General features: G+C 40.4%; 1 protein-coding gene across 1 annotated transcript in view; it reads left to right on the plus strand.

Moving 5' to 3' along the window:
* The first annotated feature begins 957 nt into the window (after positions 1-957).
* Positions 958-22066, plus strand: part of COL5A2 (collagen type V alpha 2 chain) — a 112887-nt gene continuing 91778 nt past the window's right edge. Inside the window, exon 1 of the mRNA XM_061457816.1 lies at positions 958-1514. Coding sequence (XP_061313800.1) covers positions 1415-1514 — 100 coding nt within the window. The 5' untranslated portion in view covers positions 958-1414. The remainder of the gene's footprint in view (positions 1515-22066) is intronic.

The following is a 22066-nucleotide window of genomic DNA, read 5'->3' on the forward strand; positions in this document are numbered from 1 at the left end:
TTTCCTTTTTCAGCATAGTTTTACATTAATCTTTAGTTCTGCTATTAAGGTAGTCTTGGTTTAGCATTGCAGTGCATTTTCTGGGTTACCTTTTTTCTGCACATGCTATTCTTTTGAAGAGACAGAAAAAAAACTTCACAGGCTTTAACATTTTGCATCACTGAGAAGTGCTAAATTGTGCTGTTTCCAATGTGCCTAAATCCAGGCAAAGAGGTTTACTTCTCATCATATCCACTTCAAATGGGACTGTTCTCAAGCTGAAATGGCTGAACGTTAGAAAACCTTCAAGCAGATGCATCTGTATTTCCCTGCAGCAGGTATAGACAATCCCATTCTTAGCAAATATGGAGATTAGTGATTGAGTTTCCTTTCTGCAGACCATAAACACCATGGAAAGAAAAAAAGGCTAGCATCCTGCTCCCAGTTGCAAATGATCCACAAAAGAGAGATCATCTTGGTGCCAACACTAGAATGCTAATTAAGGAACACTGTTAAGGGCTAAATGCTAGGCTGGGCCCTAGGTAGGTTTCCAGTTTTCAGCGAGCAAGGGTGGAGAGCCTTGGAGAAAAGCAGGTAATTGGATAGACTATCATTCTGGTGTTAGAAGTGTAGAGCATCTTCCACAGATTTGCACTAGTCTTCCCAACAGGCAGGACAGTGAACACTGAGCACACTAAGCATTTAAAGAAAGAGTATTCAGGAAATAATTAACCTGAGTCAAACCTTCCCTTTGAAAGGTAGAGGAGGTTATCCACAGGTTCCTGAAACAAACTGCCTGGGTGGCTCTGCGGCCCCTCTCAAGGGACTGGAGTCCCGTTTGATAATGCAGTTACAGCGAGGCAGGGGGCAGCTCGGCAAGCTGGAAGGGATCACTTTCCTAATAAGGCAGCCGGCTCCAAACGGGGGATACCCTCCCTTTCCAGGAGGTATAGACTGTGTGTGTTAAAAGCCAGGCTTTCTCTTCCTGACAGCTTCTTACGGAACTATGCTTTTGCTTTATTACTGAGTGGTCCTGACACAGCACATGCACTACACAGCAGCAGGAAAGTACCCTGCCAAGTGTACTCGTAAAGAGAAAAGTTCAAGGAAAAGCGAAGTCAGCTCTGATTCGGTTCTTTACCATCAATCAGGCTGCTGCTTGTCAGGGAGTGGATGATTAGGAGCCTGAACGAGCTGAAAAGGGGCAGGAAGAGGAGTGGAGGCAGCATTCTTCCTATTTAAAGCTGCATCCCCTGAAAGGAGTGTTTGCAGACTGCGCTGGAGCTGGTGCTGAAAAAGAGTGCTCGCAGACTTTGTCCTGGAATTGATGCTGAACGGCAGAAAGACTCTCCGGCTGGCTTCATGGTGCTAAAATAACCTCACGTTTCTCCGCTTTTTGCTGCCCAGGAGGATACATGCCTGATACCAAGGCGTGATGGCAGTCTGGGTACAAACGAGAACTTTTTTCATCCTGGCTGCTTTATTAGGCCGATTTGTAACCATAAAATCGCAAGAAGAGGAAGAATACGACGGTGGTGAGTTTCACTCCCCCTTGTAAAAAAAATCCAACCCGGCAATAATTCCCACTCGTAGCAAACAATGTGCTTCGTGTGCGATCTGGATAGTAGGTGAAACGGAAAACCTATGCGGTACAGGAGTAACAAGACTTTTGCATACTGAGCAGGGGGCAGAGAGGTTTGTGCGTTGTTCTGACCGGGGGCAGAGGGAGGCTTTGGGAGCCGGGGCTCTGCCGAGGCAGGCTTTGAGAGCTGGGTTTGGGGCGCGGATGGGGGCCGGGGAGACCGGGACGTTCTCAACAAAAGAAAGCGCTCGGGACGGGGCTGAGGGCGGGCTGCGGGGCGGCTGAGAGAGCCGGGGAGGACTGAACGCAGAAGCCTCGTAGGGCGGAGCCGTTTGCGCTCAACTACATCTGCTTTATTACATTCTTTGTTTTAGGGAAGCACGGAAACGTGCATTTCCCTTTCTCCTCTCTGCTGCTTTTCTAACTTTTCTTGTGTTATTTCCCCCTTTCCCTCCTCGTCCCGTTCCCTCTGTCTCCCTCCCCGCCCTATGTTGGCGGGGCTGCCGTTTGCCCCGAGGCGCAGGGTGCCGGGCGGGCTCCCTGGGGCCGCGGCGGGCCGCGGCGAGCTCAAGCGCAGGAGGGCTGGCGAGCAGTGTACCTGTCCCCGCAACCTGAGCTCTCTGTGGCTGCTTGAGAGCCGCTTTGATTAAGCATCATTGAGTGGATTGAGAGTGATGGTGAGGAGAATGAGCTGGGACGGTCGCTTTCTTGCAGTGCGAGCAGCCTGGCTGCGGGACGGGCGGTGGCTGTTGTGCTCCCAGCGTGCTTCCTAGGCTTCTCCTGTGTAACGCTGCCTTCTTTTGCAAATAATGCCCAACAGAGACACTAGTGCTTTACCCTGCAATACAGTTTGCAATTATCGCGTATTTTTAAGAGTTTGGTTGTTTTGTTTTTTTTTTTTTTGGTAACTGAAATTCTCTGGCAGTAAGCAGCAAGTGAGGAGGAGTCAAAGCCTGATGAATAAACCAGTGCAGTAACTCTGAAACTCGTGTTCTACTTATGTCCTGACTAAGCACAGCTGTGTAAGGAGTCCCACAGAGGGGGCACTTCGTGTAACCTTGGGAGTGTAATTCATACAGTTGCCATAAAGGGAAGCATATATTATGCATTTTTCAGTTACATGTACTACCAAAGGCAAGAGTTGCAAAAACATTGTTTTTTGGTATCCATTTAGCAAAAATAATCACTTCTGTTAGAAAAACAAGTGAGATTTCAGTGGGGTTATTAAGTGTCATTTACTAGTTTGTGCTATTATGGACATTATGGGATGAGCCAATAATGTAGCAACACCTTCTGGGATGTACTCCCCATATGCTGCTGGCTGAGGAAACTGAGAGGTATGTAGTAAGGCAGAGAGCAAAATACATTGTAATAAATTAGTGACATCTGTTTGCACTTACTTCACTTACTGATGTTGCTGTTTCAGAGTGTAATAGCTTTTGTCTACCATACGTATGATGAGGCTCCTTTCTCCAGTGTTCATTGTGTTAAAAACCCCCACCAAATCCCAAAGCTACTTGAGTGAGTTGTGAGGGGTGGTGCACAGTGAGGTAGAAGGAGGGGGGTACATCCTGCACATTGGTCTGGTTTAATTGCTTCAGAAAGGGTTTTCTAATTCCTGAATAAAGCCCACAAGTGCTCCAACATGGGCAGGTTTTTACCCTTAGTTTGTCTTGGGTTTAGTACTTACGCACAGGTCTAACATCAGTGTACACTGTATCACTGTGCAGGTGATTCTGCCTGTACATCTGCTTCCCTGGGTCCATTCAGTTGGTCAAATTTGTCACTTGAATATAGGTGCTGTGATAAATATTGGAGGTATCTGCAGAAACAGTGCTTTACCATTTCTCATGGCTGGTAAAAAGCAGAAATGTTAAATACTTGTTGCTAACCTCAGCCACAGTGGAATAAATAGTGTTTGCAGAAGTATGTTATGGAATTTATCATAATAAGGGTGAGTGATATTGATAAGCTGAATATAATCAGGCAAAATGGTTTAAAAACATTAATGAAAGAATTGTAATACTTCAACTGTTTTCTATTTTTTTTTGGCACTTACCATTGCTGTGCTTTTAAGTAATGCCAGTTTCTATATTTTTATTTTTTTTCTCTTGGAACCTTTGCACATTGATCTCTTTTGCTCAAGAGCACTTGGCTGGTAGTGCTATGTAGTATTTACTCTTAAAATGCACATAAAACTGTGGAAAAACTTGACACTTTCAAACCTAGCACAACAAAATTGGTCATTTTGGGACTAGCTGTTTAAAATGTGCCTATTTAAAAGCTATTTAGGAATAAAGTCAGCACTGCAAAATCCTAAAAAGACTATAAGATCCTGGTTTTAATTTCTGTGTAGGGGCCCAGACTAGTTTAGACATGCAGTGGGGCCAAAAAGTGCCCAGGAGATGGCTGAAATTGTGCTGTATAAGCATGGAATGCTTGGAAGCCCTGAAACTTTGGTGTAGGGATTTCCACACAGTGTATAATCTTTCTTCTTTCCTTAGGATTCAGGGTAGAGGAAAGTACTAGTAGAAGCAGTGCATGCTTCTGGATCCACTTTACTATCCACTTGTGAGTGTAAATGTGATTCTTCAAAAAGTTAAAGAAAACTTAGACATTCAGTGGAAAATTTGAATCAAAGCTGAAATTGTGGGAGTTGCCTCATTTGAGCCAATTTGTCTGCAAATTCTACATGGGCATGGCAGCGATGGTCTATTGCCACCATCTCCTGTATTTCTCACTGCAGTCCTATACTTTAGGTTCTCATCAGTTTCTGCAACACATCCTTGTCTCTGAATTTTGTGGTGATGTATCTTTCCCTGTTTCATTCCTGTGGTGTTAGCCATACTTTAGCTGAGATCTGTGTGAGTTCTTGTATTGATTCAAAAGTATCTAATTTGTCTTGTTTGACAGTGTGAGCAAACAAAACCAAACAACAGTCATTCAACTTGAATTAATCATCCTCTTGCCACCTTTGATTTCTTGAGGTCCTTCACTTTGTCTGAAGACCATGCAAAGGGAAGAGAATTAACTGGCCTTAAAGGAGACAGAAACAGCTCACATGATTGCATGGGGGCTATTAAATGTATCCTATATCCCTCCCTAATATTGGAGACATTATCTTTAGGGAGGAAAGTGGTTACTACATAGCAGTTTTGTCACTGTGGGGAATATGATGGCATGGGAAAGTTCTCTAGCTATGAGGAGGTAAGGGAATTACTGAGGGAAGTTTAGGTTGGAAAACACCTTTAAAAAATTGAGTTTAACTATTAACCTAGCATTGCCAAATCCACCACTAAACTATGTCCCTAAGCACCACATCTACACCTCTTTTAAGTACCTCCAGGGATGGTAATTCAGCTACCTCTCTGGGCAGCCTGTTCCTGTGCTTGACAACCCTCTCAGTGAAGAAGTTTTTCCTAATACCCAATGTAAACGTCCCCTGGAGCAACTTGAGGCTGTTTGCTGTTGTCCCATTGCTCATTTCTTGGAAGAAGAAACCAACACCTGCCTCACTACAACCTCCTTTCAGGCAGTTTTAGAGAGTGATATGGTCTCCCGAGTCTCCTTTTTTTCCAGTCAAACAACCCCAGTTCCTTCAGTTGCTCCTCACAAGACTTGTTCTCTAGACCCTTCAGTAGCTTCCTGTTCCTTCTCTGGACACACTCCAGGGTCTCAATTTCTCTCATGTAGTGAGGGGCCCAGAACTTAACACAGTATTCAAGCTGCAGCCTCACCAGTGCTGAGTATAGGCGGATGATCACTTCACTAGTCCTGCTAGCCACAGTATGTCTCGTACAAACTTGGGTGCTGTTGGCCTTCTTACCCACCTGTGGGCAAACTCATGTTCTAGCTAAACATGATGGCTCATCTTCTGCAGGCTGTTGACTGACACTCCCAGGTCCTTTTCTACTGGGTAGCTTCCCAGCCACTCTTTCCAAGCCTAAAGGGTTGCATGAGCTTGTTGTGGTCCAAGTGGAAGACCTGGCCCTTAGCCTTGTTGAAACTCCTACAACTGGCCTCAGCCCATTGACCCAGCCCACTCAGATCCCTCTGCAGAGCCTTCCTGTCCTTTGGCAGATCAAAACTCCCAGCCACCTTGGTGTCATCTGCAAACTTACTAAGAGTGCACTCAATCCTCTCTCCAGATCATTGATAAAGATATTAAATAAAACTGGTCCCAGTACTGAGCCCTGGGGAACATTACTTGTGACTGGCTACCAGCTGGATCTAACTCCACTCACCACCACTCTTTAGGCCTGGCCCTCCAGCCAGTTTTTTACCCAGTGAAGAGTGTTCTCGTCCAAGCCATGAGCAGCGGTTTTCTCCAGGATGTTGCTGTGGGAAATGGTGTCAAAGCCTTTATTAAGTCTAGGTAGACAAAATCATCCATGAAGCGGATCACCTTGCTAGAGAAGACCAGGTTAAGTCAGGCAGTAACCTGCCTTTCATAAACTGATGCTGACTGGGTCTGAGCAGCTGTTCTCCTGTACTTAATTATTCCCCACAAAATTCCAGATCTTAAGATCATTCACTTGCATGTGTGCCTCTGTTTTCTTAGTGAGAAAACATGAACGTGTGTGTGCATGCATGTAGGTATCAGTTTGTGTGTCTATTCATAGCAAATAACTTGAAAGTAGATTATAGCTCTAAATAAGCAGAACATGAGGATCAATTATGTATTAGAAAAAAATATCACAGTTCTTTGGGGACTGACTCATGACTTTAGAATATTTGTGGTTGCCTTCCTTGCCTGTAAAAGTGTGGGAAAGAGACTCTATACAGAAATTTCCACAAGAACAGCTCTCAAGAAAAATCCTCCTGCTCAGATTGAGCAAACTTCTGCTCAAAATCATGGAATACATAGAACTGAGCGTCATGTTAAGCTGTCCACGTTAGCTTGGGTTTTTTTAGAACATACTTTGTGGTTGACGAGTAATTGCATGCTGTGGTTGTTAGTGCAGGCGTTTTTTCCCCCACAATGTTTACAAATATAGATTATTCCCATAGAAACCAAATGGTCATTTCATGCTCTCATTCATGTTTTGGCATGCTCACACTCATTTCTTGGTGAAGTCCTTTCATCTTTGCAACTTTTTTCAGGATGATAATCTTCTGTTGGGTTGATTTGTTCATGTAAAACATTGCAGGATTGGTCCTGTTTAACAGTAGTGTATATTGACATAAAAAAAAAGCCCTTTTAAATTTGTTTAACTCCTTAGATGTTTTCATTAAAAACAACTGTCCACCAAAACCCTGCTTAGGAACAGCTCCTGCTGTTTAAGTGGTATTTACTATTTCTATCTGGGTTAAAAGGAAGTTATATGTTTTTTCTGTGGTTAGAATTAGAGCTGTTCATCTTGCCACATTATTCAGTTTTTGCTGGTTTGTGAGAAAAGAAACGTAGGGATTCTTGTGCGTAAATGTGGAGAGGCACAAATTCCAAAGGCAGACCTTCATGTAACGCTATGATCCTTTAGAAAAACTGAGCAGATGTTCATGGCCCGTGTGCAAGTATTTTTCCATATACAGAGAAAGGCAATGAACTCAATGCCAAAACCCAATAAAGTAACAATGAAAAAATAGTCAAAATTCCAGCTGGAGACATGTGGTCTGTCCTTATATGTACACTGATTGTTTCACCCATGTTTGTCTTTGTGACCCTGCATGTTTTTGTGTACAGTCCTGGTGATATAGCTGTTTTTTTTCCTTGAAAATTATTCTTAGAGTAAATCAAAGTGCCAATCCAATGGATTCTCACTTGGGTTGGAGATGAGAGACTGTGTTTGCACTTCAACTTATTTTATAAAAAATAGAACCTATTCTTAATTAATGCACAGGACAAAACCAAGTAACTTTCAGAGTAAAATGAATAAATTAATCAGATTAACTTGGAATTCAAGTTTTTTGACAAAGGTTTCTTGGAGTTTGAACTTTCAGAGCACGAGGAGAGATTGTTGCTCTCACTGTCTCAAATCTCAGGCTGCAGCAGACCTACCTTGTTAAACTGCCCTTTGAAAGCTTTGCTGAGTCCCATCACATGAGGAAGGTTGGGTGTAATTTGAACTATAGTGTCTGATGAATTAATTGAAAGCATAATGAGAAGGGAATGAGGAAAATGTGTTTCTTCTAGTAGTATAAAGTAAGTCTTCTTCAGTTACTTAAGAAAGCAGGTACTTTAAAGCTGGAGAAAAATGGCTTATAAGTCACACAACACTTTGAGAGGTGCATCAGGTAACATTGTGTACTGTTTACATCTTTAATCAATGCGTTTGTGCACAATTTACACCTTTTCTCTACAGTTTTTATCACAGATTATGTTCTGCGATTTATGCTTTTCCTGACTTAAATTCTGAGAAATTTGAAGAGTTAGGGCTGTTGCTGAACTACCAGAAAGAATAAAAGAGTGATACTGTCCAAAGGAAGTGTCACACCAATTTGTTCTATAAATTCATATTTTCTAGGTTGATTTATGGTTATGAAAAGAATAGCATGTAGGAAGCTCTGGATGCTGATAAGCCCTTGGTGCTGTGGCAATTAAAATATCCAAACCGTAGCTTACAATTATCTTCTTAGTAAGCAACATACATTTTTCATAGCCTGCTGTGCTGGCCTTTATTCTTGTAGTGAGAACCAATTCCATTATCCCACTATCTCACCCGCTTTTGCTGCAGGAAGGTCATGTGTTATATAAGCACGAAGACTAAGAATGATTGTCAGAGGGCCAGCGGTGGGATGCTCTCTGTACAGGGAATCTCTATTCAGTGCAGGCCCTTGGGATTCTGGTTTTACTAGCTGCTGAAGACAGGTCATGTCTTTGAAGAGCTGGTCTAAGGTTGTTCCTTGGCCATGCTGCTGCCAGCTGAAAGTTGATTGGAGTTTTGGAGAATTTGTATTTTTCTGCAGCTTTGTGTAAATTGTGCAGTTGAGAGAATGATATAATGGAGTTGGGTTTATACTGGAAAAATTCCACAGTGTTTTGTGTCTTCACTTGTTTTCATTTATAGCCTTTGGACTATGTAATGGTAGCATGGGAGGACTAAAGAATTAATTTGAATCTCTGTGCCCCTGTTCTTTGGATAATGTGGCTGAACAGAAACACAAGCAGCGACTCTGATACTGCTGGCAGGAATTCAGGGTTTTGGACATGAACTCATTTAGAGTAGGAACAGAAGAGTAAACTGTCTCACTGAGGCCTGTTCCCTGCTGTGCAGTAGATGGCTGGCTGAGAAGGTCCATACAGTATCTTCTCCAAATACTCTTTGGTCATGAAATGCTTGCCAGCATCCCTCTGCATGCTGACCATCTGAAGTGAAGGATTAAAGACACAATGACATTGTAGTGCAGGAGAAGGGGGGAGGAAAAGGTATCATCATGAGTCTGTCCTGGCCCAATTGTTCCAAGATTAATACAGCATGATAAAATGTTAATGAAATACAAGCTAAAAGCCAGGAATAAACTTTTCCTCATTTGAAAACCGTTACCTCTTCTTGGTTACCTCTTGGTTAGCTGTATTACAAGAATAAACCTCAGAGGTTGTGCTGAGGGTTTTGTTTAAAGCAGTCCTTTCTCTTCCAGGAAATCATGGTGGACCTTTATTGGTATTTAATCATTTTCTGTTTTCTGTCTTGTTAAATGTTCCAGTAGGTCAAGAAAAAATGTTTAAGGAAAAAACTAAAGCAGAAGCAGTGAACAGAAGCTGTGTGTGCTCAGTGGCTTGTTTTCCACTCAGCTGTTCACTAATATTTTCTTTACAGGGTTCTACCAAATCTTTTGATCCAATGAAAATGTGATGTAATACCATAATGATTACTATCCTATGATAATTACTTTTGTCTTATTTCTGCCTTAAAGTGGTGTGTTTTTTCCCCTCAGCTGCAGCGTCTTAAGTTTTCCAAATACTGAGACTCACAGGTTCAGTGGTTGGACAACAGCATACCATGGCACATTGTTGAGATACGTAGTTGAAATCTCCTGGAATATGGATATATGGATAGAATATATGATTAGGTTTAAGCCATCAGTGCTACTGTAGTGGTATCTAGCTACCCTAAATTAGATTTCTTTTCCCATCACAAAATATCACTTATGTTCACATGTGTCTCTGTCCCAATGGTGGTGATGCTTTGCACAGGAAATAAATGTCAAGAAAGGAAAGCATTAGCTGAGGTGGCTGTGATCAGGCATATAGAAGCCTGCCAACTAAATCAAGCAAAGCTGAGATTAACCATTGTGGGCTCTAGTTAGCAAAACATGGTATAGTTCTGGGGTTGTCCTGGCTTAACATTGCCTAACAGCATGGCTGCTGATACTGATCTGGCTGAAGGTGTCTTTAGCTGTCAGGTATTATTTCTACAAGGACAGGTAATTTATTATAATAAATTATTCATGATTTATTCATCAAGTTTGAAAATCTATTAAACTTTAGGTCTTTGGAGTATGAACAGATCTTTCAAAAACATTTTGGAGATCAGACTTGCAGATGGTAGCATCTCTGTGTCATTGTGTGTATTGTCGAATTATAAATTGCATAGCAGTTGTTACAGAGGAAAAACATTGCAGAGTTCCCCCACCAATAATTTTGAAAGGCTGTTGTTTGATGGCTTAATGCTGTGTTGATGTAAAAACGTTTGACTGCTAGTAAAGCATTTGGTTCACTCTCTCATGAAATCTTAAAAGTTAGTATTGGCTTGAATGTTGCTGTTATGAGAGGCGGGAAAAATAAAATACAGGAACATGATTAGGAGTAATGAATCCTTATTGTGGATGAAATCTCATGGTTTCACAATTAGTCTTCTGTAATCTAGTTCAGGAAAGAAACAAGTTTTTAATGAAATTTCAGATGAGAATGAGGAATTAAGTACTTGCCGTCTGTGTAAAAATATGGGTAAGAAATACCAGGAAGAGAATTATCTAAAAATTGTAGGCTAAAGTGGTGGTAACAACAGAGAGGGAGATAAAACTAAAGATGCTGTTCTTTGTCATATAGTAGGAATTTGTAAAGAAATACACAGGAAGAGGAAGGGAAGCAAGGGAGGCAGGAACTTCCAGAGCGGCACTGGGTGTGAGGGGGAGCTTGTACCTCATGAGGAGTCCTTGGCTCTATGCAACATGCAAGAGATTTTCACATGCTATATATCAGCCTTGATGGGGTTTCCTTAGGCTTGTGAGGCATTAAAGCAAAAGTTTTGACAAAGGGCTTACAAGACAGAGTTGTTGCATTATGCATACTTTGTATCTTCCAACACACAGCATCTAATTTGTTACCCCTCCTACATTATATAAAACTGAACCTTTAAAAAACACTTGGTTGTTCTGAGTAGTGAAGGGGAATGCATAGGCAACAGCTTCTGAAGACACAGCTAAGTATCTCATAGACCTGGTATTCAAATCCTAGCACTTTGTCATCATTACAGGCAGATTGTACAAAAGACTCCCAGTTTTACATCTGAAATGTCATCTTGTTCATTAAATGTGCTTTTTTCTGTTCCCCTAGCCAAGGAAACTCAGGGGGAAAAAGTAATATATTTCATTTCAAATCCCATGCACTAGGAAAATAATAAATGCTGAATGTAACGTATTGCACTGTATTGATTTTAAATATCTGTAATTTAAGCTCTTCCAAATCAGGAATCTTTTGGGCTGTAAAGCATGCATGCTTAAATTTCTGAAAGAAATTCATGTGTGTTTGAACTTACTGCATGTTAAATTTTAGAGTAGTGTAATATATAGAATGTGAGATATATGTAGTGTATTTTAAAGCTATATACACATATATATAAAATGTCAAGTTTTAAGACATCAGACATTCCCACTGTATGGGCAATACATCCAAGGCAAATGCATCTCGCTGGTGAAAGTAATGGAGGATGATTTCCAGATGTTTCAATGCTTGCTTTGGCAAGAGTCAGAAAGTACTGGAACATGTGTTGGTAACAAAGGAAGGGAAGAACCTGATGTAAAAAGCATCAAGCCTGCTGACAAGCAAAGCATAACATGGAAAATGGAGCCATGTGGGGAAGGAAAAGCCAGCACAACATTATGGCTGCTGTGACAGCACTGAATCCTGGAATTATACTGATGGCTGGCAGAGTGCTGGAAGCCTACTTCAGAAATTAGGACTGAAGTTAGGTAAATTGTTTTTTACCTGTTTTTCCTTTTTTCTCTTATTTTTTTTTTATTTTGTTGAAACATTTGCTGTGGTGTTAGAAAATTTTATCTAAACCTGGATACTGAGATTGAGTGGCTTGGGCATACTTTGATTTTATGTTGTTACTGTAAAGCTCGGGCCCTTCCTATGAATTTGTGCGGTGCTAAGCACAAAGCATCCTTGATCTCAAATGGAGCCTTAGGGTACTACTGTAATATACATACCGAGTCATCATGCTAATAATACATTTCTTGAGTTGCATGGATTTTCACATTGAATCGCTTCAGAAGTTTCAGAAGTGGAATCTAGCTCATCTGTAAAGAAATCTGCAGGCAGTAAATCACATAAACCATTGCTTGCTGTTCGGTTTCAGTAAGCCCACCTCTCTGAGAGGTTGGCAATCCTTTAAGGGTACAGACCAAAAATCTTCAGCTTTACCACATTCTATCAAAATCTTCACATTTCTTGCCTTTTTCAGTTGTATTTTTAGGGGCACGATGGGATGATGGGGGGAGAAGTGTTAAATCTTGATCTCTTCAGGCTGCACATGTTTGCCTTTATGAAGAGTGTAAGGGCCAACCAGTGTGAATTGTGCTGCTCTAATTTTTGTTAGTAGTGTCTTTCTCATGGTTTTAAAATTGAGGGATATGGAGCACTTTTTTTTTTCTTTTTCCATCTGTTCTATGTTTCTTTGAGCCTTCTCTGGTTTCCTAGGAAACTTCTGCAGGATGGAATTTGTCTGTTTTACAGGCACTGTGCAAGATGGGCAGTTTATTTTGTTTGTGTTTGAAAGTAATGAACACAGAAAGTAAACATTTGGTGATTTAAGTCTTCCATTCAAAAGAGTACTTTAGAACCTGACTTTAAGCACGTGAATAGCCTTATTTCTTGTAATTAGATGACTTATACCTAGTTTGTTTGCCCCTTCATGAAAGAAAACTGTAACTATTTCAGTGTTTCATTTTTAAAAAGGCAACAAACACCAGGGTCTATTAATCTGAAGAATGAAGAAAAATGATATAGCAGTGAGTTACATGTAATAATAGTAGTTACCTTAGAAATGATTTCTCAATTATACTGAGAAATGTTAAGTGCAGGTAGAGATTATTTTCATATAAGCAGTGTTTTTAAAATCGATCATCACTGGAGTATTGGAGCTATGCAGACTTCTTGTAATCATCCCCCAGATGAAGCCATGCTGAGTTGTGCTGTCATTTTGCACAAATTCATTTGGTTTTGACTGAAGGTTGCTTCCAGTTGTGAGTACATGTCAGTATGCAAACACAGCCCAATTTCTGGTTTCAGGGCAGGTCAGGGGAATCTCAGTGGCTTTTGTTTGAGCTTGCTCTGAGCTCAAATCTGATGTAGAAAAGGTCCTTGCATCCCACTAGAGAAGAAGCAGCAATATAAGGCTTTCCAGGTTCTAAAGGCAATCTGTGTGCTTAGGGTGATAGATGAACTCCTGGTAAACCTTAGGGGAAAGCTACAAAATATTCAGTAAACACTTAAGTTTGGGGCTGAATTAAGCGTGCCTAATCTGGATAGTGACTTGAGGTTTGGTGTGTTGTCCTAGGTTCAGCAGTAGCAGTCATGTTTCTCCTTTGTGGTAGCCTGGGAACAGTGCTGGTGATACCGATGTTTTTGGTTGTTGCTAAGTGATGTTTACCCTGACCAAGGACTTTGTGAGGCTCATACTCTGCCAGGGAGGAGGGGAAGCCGTGAGGAAGCACAGATGGGGCACCTGACCCAGGCTAGCCAGGGAGGTATTCCATACCACAGCACGCATGGCTGGGTGAGGGGTAACTGGGAGTTACCCGGAAGGACATGGGCTTCCGGGTGGAACTTGTTTTCTTGGCCGGTGGTATCGTATTCTCTTCCCTTGTTATTTTCCCTTATAATTGTTGTAGTTGATAGTAGCGGTGGTGATTTGTGTTGTACATTGGTTGCTGGACTGTTCTTGTCTCAACCCGTGGGAGTTGCACTCTTTCGATCCTCCTCCCCGTTCCTCCGGGAGTGGGGAAGGGGAGAGACCTGGGGGGGGGGGGGGTGTGGGGTGTGTGTGCCTCAATTGCTGTCAGCCCGGCACCACTCACTGGGAGTGAGTGAACAAGCTGTCTGGCTAGGGTTTAAACCATGACATGTGTGTAACACCCTAACCTGTAGCTCTGCCTGGAGTAAGACTTCAGGAGCCCTGTGCTGAAGCAATGGTCATAGGAGGGAATGTGACTGTGCCTGGAAGGCTCCTATGGTCCTGTTTTGTAACAGGACACAGCTGTGGCTTAGTCTAAGTCCTATAAATGCCAGTGAGCATTGACTCGATGCCATGAGAAGAAACTTTCTGGCATGACAGTTTGCTGCCTTTCTCTTACTGGGACAGAAATCACAACTGAGCAATTGATGACATGCGTACATTTCAAAATGCCATGCGAGAGAGCAAGATCCTGCTGCTTTTCATGTCTACATCCAGAGTCACTGCTTTCGAAGCCCCAATTTCTTCATTGTTACTGCTTGGTAAGTAGAGTTCTCTTGTGAAAAGGAGTAACACATTTTGCTTGTTTTGTTGTTTTCAGTTTACTTTTAAGTCTAACCCATGGGTTAAACGGTACAACTTCTGAAAAAGCCGAAAATACATCATTGCTTTTGAGATAAAGGTGGTCTATAGGCTGAAAGATGACAAATTGAAGTGGAAATATGTGGTGTTGGATAGTATTTTTGTCTGGACTAGCCACTGATACTCAGATTACCTGGGACACTTTTAGGATCCAGGAGAGTATAGCTTTATCAAATAGTTACTGAAGGGCATTTTTCTTGGAGAGAGCTGCGAGACACTGTGCAGCAGTTATAATGGTTACAGTGTAAGTATAAGCTGTTTTAAGCTCATGTGTAAGAGCCATTCTCTAGTTTGTTCTCTCATTTCCTCCCTCACACAAGAAAAAAGGTATGGTTTTAATGGATCCCTATTATCTCCCAGTATAATCATATAAAACTGAATCTGGTTAGGATTAATGGAATGGTTCATCTTCTGACTTTAGTTCATTAATGAACTAAACATAGCCCCTGTTCCTAAGGGTGGTGTAGGCATGTGCCATTCTTTGTGTATAGTTCTGCTATACATTTTCAGGGATCAGTAGTAGATTTGAGGCTTGGAGACACTGCAGATCTAACCATTATCCCTACCAACAGATGTACTACTGAAGAACACAGAGTGCACCTCAAATTGCTTTTTTTTTTTTTTAAATCTGTTCTAGCTTATGCTATTTCTTTCTTTTTTTCTTTTATTTTCCCCTTCCCATCCTGTGGGAAACGTGTAGAAGCCTGCTACCAGGCAGCTCCAGTGTTGGAAATGGAATTGTCTTCATGTAAAATGCCCAAAGGGCAGTGTTTTGCTTTCAGTCCAACTAAATGCATACCGAGTTTTCCAGCACTTGTGTTAATACATGCACTGCTGTATTATGAAGAGTTTGACAGACTTGGAAAATACAGGTTTTTGTAGCCTGTGATGTTTCTGGCGTGTCATATATGAATTAAAGCTCAAGTCATATGTTGCACCAGTGCTATAGATGGTTGTTACTAAGAGAAACTTTCTACAGAAAGAAACATGACTAGTCTCTATGTACTAGCATGTACTGTTTGGTCTGAGCATGAACATCCCTTATCTAGTAAAAAGGAAGGATCTGTTGAAGCTTTGAATAGGCTGTTACAAGTGTTAGGCTGTATAAGAATACTGTATAAGAACAACAGAACAGAGAGTAGAAAACACTTAACATGTTACAACTGCCTTTTATCCAAACTGACTTTAATTTTTGATTAAGGAGTATTCCTCTGATTTACCATCCATTTGAATTCTCTACTTCTATTACCTGTGAATAGTCTATAAATTTCCTGAAATTAATTAGTTGTTGGTTTTATAGGAAAGTTTTTCAGTCATTATTACAAGATCTTCTGATCTGTGAGATTCTCCAGTTTCAAGGCAGCAATAACCTTTTTGTTCTTCAAGCACTAACAGAGCTTTAAAACAGGAAACAAAGTTGTAGAGACATTTTTCTTGAGGTCTATTAAAATGCCTCCTTAATTATATTTTAATATTACTGTATTAGGTGGTCTTTGAAATGGATTTTATTTCTATATTAATTGAAAGTATAATATTGCTACACCATAGTAAAAAGGCATCAACTTCCAAAAGAGTCTACATACCTATGCATTATGCCTAAGTTCTTCATGTGTTAAGGATGTTGCACTGCTTATAGGTAGGGTGATGGAAGCATAGAGTGGTGAAGCATCTATTTCCAGTTGTCTGCTGATTCTGAATATTCCCTTTGGATACTGATGGAGAGCCCTCAGTAATCAGCCTACTGATTTATTCACACAGTAGGCAGTAACCAGCCTACTGATGTGTTCACAGTGACCACCTTATCCTGGATAAGGATGTTTCACAGTGAACTGTAGACACCTGCTTTACAACAGGAATGATTAATTGTATAGCAGGAGGATGTCTTGCAAAAGACTATTACACATTTTCATATACAGTGCTCTTTGGAAGAAGATGCTTCCGTTACCAGGTTTATATGGATGCTATTCTGCTCTTTCATTGTTTATTACCAGATGTGCATGTGGAATTTAATTTATTGCCCTTGAGATATTCTGAAGAGTAATTATGTTCTTAATGAAGTAGTCACAAGCTTTGTACCTTACTAGTTGGCTTTTCTGCTTCTGTGCCTGATCACTGGACTCCTCAGGGTATATTCTTTTTGGAAAGATCTTGCCAGTAATGAATGAGTCCTGCTTTCCATATTGACCTCAAGCAGTACGTAATTACATAAATCTAGCCAACCATAACAAGGAGGTGTGCATAGAAAATATACTTCATGGAAGGATTTTATAGTGTTTACAGTGCAGTTAAGTTGAAATTACATAGCTGTTTATGGGAAATGTATGGTTAGTTATACCCTCTGCTGTGCCTTCCCTCAATCCTGTGTCATGGAAGAAACATCTAATCTGTATCTGCTGTGAGGTTGACTGTTTCTCTATTTTGATTAGAAATAATCTTAACAATAGGAATGACCTTATGGAGCTGTTTAATACCTTTACAATAATGTTCATTTTCCAATTATTAGGAATTTTTAGCAAAAAATGAATTTATCCTTTGATATTTTTAGTTCTGTCAGTCAATAAATTAATTGCTCTGTATCTATAAACACCTCCTGCCTGCCCCAGGCTTGATTGTGAGCCTGCTGTTCATCCTTCAGTTAAGGGCAGGGCAGTAGGAGACTTCAGAAGGTGCAGTTTCTCTCCTGGGTATGGGTAGGACGATGGAGGGAACTTCACTTTGGCAATGTGACATTTACTTAGGGCAGTGGAGCAGCATTTGGACTTGCATTTAACTGGATAGCCCTGCTGCTGAGCTGCAGCTGTCTTAGGTGAGAAACACGTTTTGGGCAGGGAATTCACTTTTATTTGACTTAAGACATTTTATTTCTTCATTTCACATGCCAGCTTTACTTGCTTCAAGCAAGACGAACAGGGACCATTGTGTTCTCACTCCTTTCTTGCACCCACCTCTCTGTGCCTCAGCTCCGTCCCTGGTGGTCACCTTCCAACATTGATTCAAACTGGGAATTCACAAATTCTTAATTTCTCATTCGCTCCACAGTTCTTTTCATTGTAGGTGTATTGCTTCAGTGGTAAAATGGGAGAATTAGTTTATTTAATATGTACTGATTCCCATTTGTGGAACAAACAATTAGGAGATGCATGATTGATTAATGGTCCTAATTAAGATTGAGTAGATTTCCATACTGAATAAACATGACCAGTTTTCTTGTTATCCTTACTAGATTATCATGAAAGTAAACTATGTGATTAATTTAAAATTGCTGCTTTGAACCATGGAATCTTACTCTCAGAATCAAGCTGATTGCGAAATGGAAACTTAATTCCATTTTATTCTTGTACAGCTTGGCACTGAACTAACAACCTTAGATATTCTACATGTAGTGGAAATACTTTTCATGCAGTAGGCGTTGAAATAGCTTGAGGGAGAGACACCTGTGCAGGTTTTGTGTATAACTGGGGTAATAAACACTTTATTTGAGCAAGATACTAGCAGGTTTATTTGCACAAGAAAAATTTTGGCTGAGAAAATGACTGAATTTTTTTAATTCAGGAGGCTCACATGTTTTTATTTATTTTTCCTCTGATCTGCAGTATATAATGTAAATTCAGAGCTTGGGAATGTCTTAGGAAAATTCATTGGAAGCCAAAACCCCTTTCACCTGAAGAGATTGTGCCTGGAGCCACTGCTGAGAACCAGGAGCAGTTACTGATTCAAGAGTGGCATGCAGGCTGCCTGTATGTAATGAGCCTGCTCCCTTCTTTTAGCCTGGTACCTTTAAATGCTAAGCCAATCTACTATTCCAGGAATCAGCACAGAACCAGTGAAATAAAGGCAAGCCACCATTTATTTACTCCATCTTTCATGCAGGAGGTCTGTCCCAGGCTCTAGGCAACCTGTCATCAATTAGCCACACAATTCATAACAGTAAAAGCAAAAAAAGCAGCAAGCCATACCCATGTTTACCAACTGCCTTAGCTTAGGGGAAATGAAATCATCCAGCCCCCCATGTTGCCTTAGGTCCTGCAACTCGGCCCCTATCAAACATGTGTTCCAGAAACAGTCTATGTCTCTGCTAGAGTTAAAAGTGTACATGTGAATATAGTCCAACAGATCATGAAAGTTCCTAGCTCACAAAGCTGGCTGTGCCACGCTCCTCTTCTATGGATTGTAATTTTCTTTCTGAAGAGAGAAGAAGCATCTGGACCTACTCAGTCCCCTGCACAGTATTCCTCCTCCACGTCAGCAAGCTGGAGCTCCAGTGCGACTGGCCAGGGTCAGCTCTGGACTGCCTGGAATCTTCTTATTAAACAAGCCTGGAGTTTTGGATCTTAACCAAAGCCCCACTGTTGAAAACACTGGGACAGTTGAAAAGTCCCTTTTCTAAATCAGAACTCAGTTGGAAAAGGTCATCGATACACACTAAAGACAATTCCCTGTGTGCTCTGAGTGCAAAACCTTTTCCCAGCATAGCTAGGATTAAAAACCTATGGAGTGGTCTGCTTTCATCCATCTATGTAATAGGCAAGGGAATAGGCTACATTGAACTTTCTGAGATCAGAATAAAACTGGCAGTTTAGGATCATCTTGGTTTATTTGGAAAAAATTAATTTAAACTTACATTCTCAGCTACTGTCCCGTGGTAGAATATTTCCAGTAATCAAACATCTGTCAAAGGGTATATTTGAATTGTGATAATATAAAGTTATAATGTATTTGGTATGATTATTAATTTGCAGGACAGGATGGTGCAATACCTAATTTCAGTCCTGCTTCTGTTTCTCTGGTTCTTTCTAGACTACCATCTTCTGGTTAAGAGAAAATACAGAAACATTGGTTTTGGCACTAGATTAACCCAAAGATTGTTGGCTATTGACAGGGTAGATGGAGATGTAAAAATGGGACTCCCAGTACACATTAATTGGGGAGATTGGAACATGATGCTTCTAGTGGAGAGGAGTTGCCTTAAAAAAAACAACCCCTGCAAAACCCACACTATAAAATAACACACCCAGCCCTCCAACCCCAGAAAAGCCAACACCAGTCTGGGTTTTCTGATTTTCTAGATTCTGTGTTTGAAGCCAAATCCCAACCAGCACTTTTCTGAAAGGCTTACTTGAGCAGTAGTGAAACTGGTTATGTCTGTAGAGGATTCTTTGGGGTTATTTTTCAACACAGAATATTTGCAGTATATTTTCCCTTTGCAGTGTTATACTCTGGTAACTAATGCATGAAAAAAATGCACTGTCAAGTCAGATCATTTGACATACTGTCATGATATTTCTGTTTGGAAGAGGCAGATCTTGGAATGGATCTTCATCTGGTGTAAATTACAGTGCTTCCATTACTTCAGTGGAATAACTTACACAAGCCAAAGGTCTGCAACATTATCCAGAGACCAGGTGTGCCACATGTTTTAGTTTCTTTTTTTCCCCTATTGTCTGTAAAATCATTATGTATAATGATTGGAGGGTTTCCAGTATGGTGCTGATCTGTTTGTTGTGGTGTGTGTAGCTAATGTTAACCACAGCAGTGGTGCAATTAAAATATTATCCTTACTAATGCTTACCTTGCATATAAAGTACATCCATAACTCTGGAAATATTCCCTAAGCACCAGGCTGTAATTTAGGAGTAGGCAAAACTCCCATAATGCACACGCTTTTAAGCTGGAAAAACAACAAATAAAAATTTGTTGTTTGCTGCTTTTTGGGCCATCATCCAACACAGCCCTGAAATGCCTGAATTAAGGCTTGGATTAGGGCCTCATTCAGTTGTTGGGATGTTGTTACTGAGCAGTTTCACAGTCCTTTAAGTCCTAATTGGAGAATGTGAAAGAGACCTTTTCTTTCCTTCTGGGTGAGAAGCTGGACCCAGTTTTGAACTCCTGTGAGTGGTCAGTCGATGCTGACAACTCATAGGAGTGGCTCAGATATTGTTTAATGTTATGCGTGAAAATGACTGCATTTGGAGTCCTGGGAAACTTGCATCAGAGTTGAAGATTATGGGCAATGAAAAAGGCAGGTTTCAGTGTATTAATTTCCAATCTGTAGCAGATTACTTAGTATTTTCCCTGCTACCACTGTAAACTTTCTAAGAGAGCAGATCTTTTTGGCTGATCCCTCAGGAGCTGGCTAAGTCCTTGCTGGAGCTCCAAGCGTTGCCATAAAATAGATTCTAATGACACTAATAAAACTACTAATAATGTTACTTAAAGGTAGCCATAGGAAGCTGGTTTGTCTTCTCCTGATGGAAATATCTTATTTAAATAAAGCATTGGGATATCATCAAACTTATGGTTCAGTAAAGTGAATAAAGTTGAGCAAATTACTTATGTCCACGAATAAGCATATTGTTCTTTCCCATATTTTCTGTCAGTTCCTAATAGAGTGGGGAAAGCGATAAAGCACATATAAAGGAATCTCTGTATGTGTATGTGGGGAAAAAAGTAAAAGTTTATTATGTTGATGAATAAATATTAGGGTGTGTCTCAAAAAAGAAAAACAAGACATTGTGTATGTTTGCATAGTGAGATATTGTTTGTTTTCTTTCCTGACTTTTATGGGAACATTTAGGAAAGACTTAAAGTTTAAAAATTCTTTTTCTTATGGCAAAATTGCTGTATTTCTAAGCAAGAGGCAGAAAATTGTATAAAAATGGATTTATCTTGTTTTGACAAATTAAGCTTTCAATTTCAGAAAACTTTACATACTAGAAAAGAAATACACTTGGACATCAGGTCCTTTACTATTGGGAAATTTCTTGACTGATTTCCATGTCTTCCACAAAGTCAGTAACTGCTGTCCCCATATGCAGGAAGATCACTCTCCTTGATAGAGCACTGCCATAGATGTTTCCAGTATTGCTGACTTTGGCACAGGGTCAAAGAATTCACAAACCGTGAAACTGGAGTGGGGCAAGAGTCAAGTCCCATGTTGGGAAGAAACATTTGTTGTTTCGCTGGTTCCTTGCTTTTCAGGATCATGGGACAACACTGAAATGGGAGAAGTAACACCTTTCTTTCATCCTTGCTGTAAATCAGCACATATTTCCCTTAAAGCTTAGGGGGTTGTCAGTTTAAGATCTTCAATTTCTGTGCTATTTAGTGTTCCCTAGAATTAGCTCAACACTTAAGTAGCATTTTTGAATGTAAGTTATTGTTTAATATTAAATATTAGTAAAACATCTTGTGTTCAGAACAAGAATAACCGAGGAAATGTGCATAAAGAAAGCGAATGACCTACTTACACTTAATGGATTATCATAATGAGATGAGATACGGTTTTTTTTTCTCTCTAAATAATTCTTTTTAGGTATTTGTTGTTGTTTTGCCTTGGTTTGTTTGGGTATTTTTCCCCAGTTGATAAGCATAACTGAAAAAGGCTGTAGTAGTTTGGGAAAATGGAAATATGAAGTATGATACTGACATCAGCTTTAAAAATTCCATTCCAACAAGCAGTTCCTTTAGTTGTGTTTATCTGGACGCAAGTGCAATGGAAATATTTTGTAGGCTGTATGGAGAGGCAGGAAAGGCTGTTAAGCTTTGTGGTCTGTGGTTTTGTTTTTATAGCTATGGATTAAAGAAGTCTTGTATAGTTAGTGTGTTGAAGCTGAGAAGACATCTATTTGATAATACTTAATAGCTTGACATCACATCAGTTTCCATAATTACCTTTTCATCTATTATGCTCCTGCTTTTTCTTTTCCAGTGAAGCAGATACTGCACTCTCAGTTACCTGAGGAGA

This window comes from Pezoporus flaviventris, unplaced genomic scaffold, assembly GCF_033815535.1.
Source record: "Pezoporus flaviventris isolate CSIRO_AGI_PZ_B2104156 unplaced genomic scaffold, CSIRO_AGI_Pfla_v1 ptg000001l, whole genome shotgun sequence".
NCBI lineage: Eukaryota > Metazoa > Chordata > Aves > Psittaciformes > Psittacidae > Pezoporus > Pezoporus flaviventris.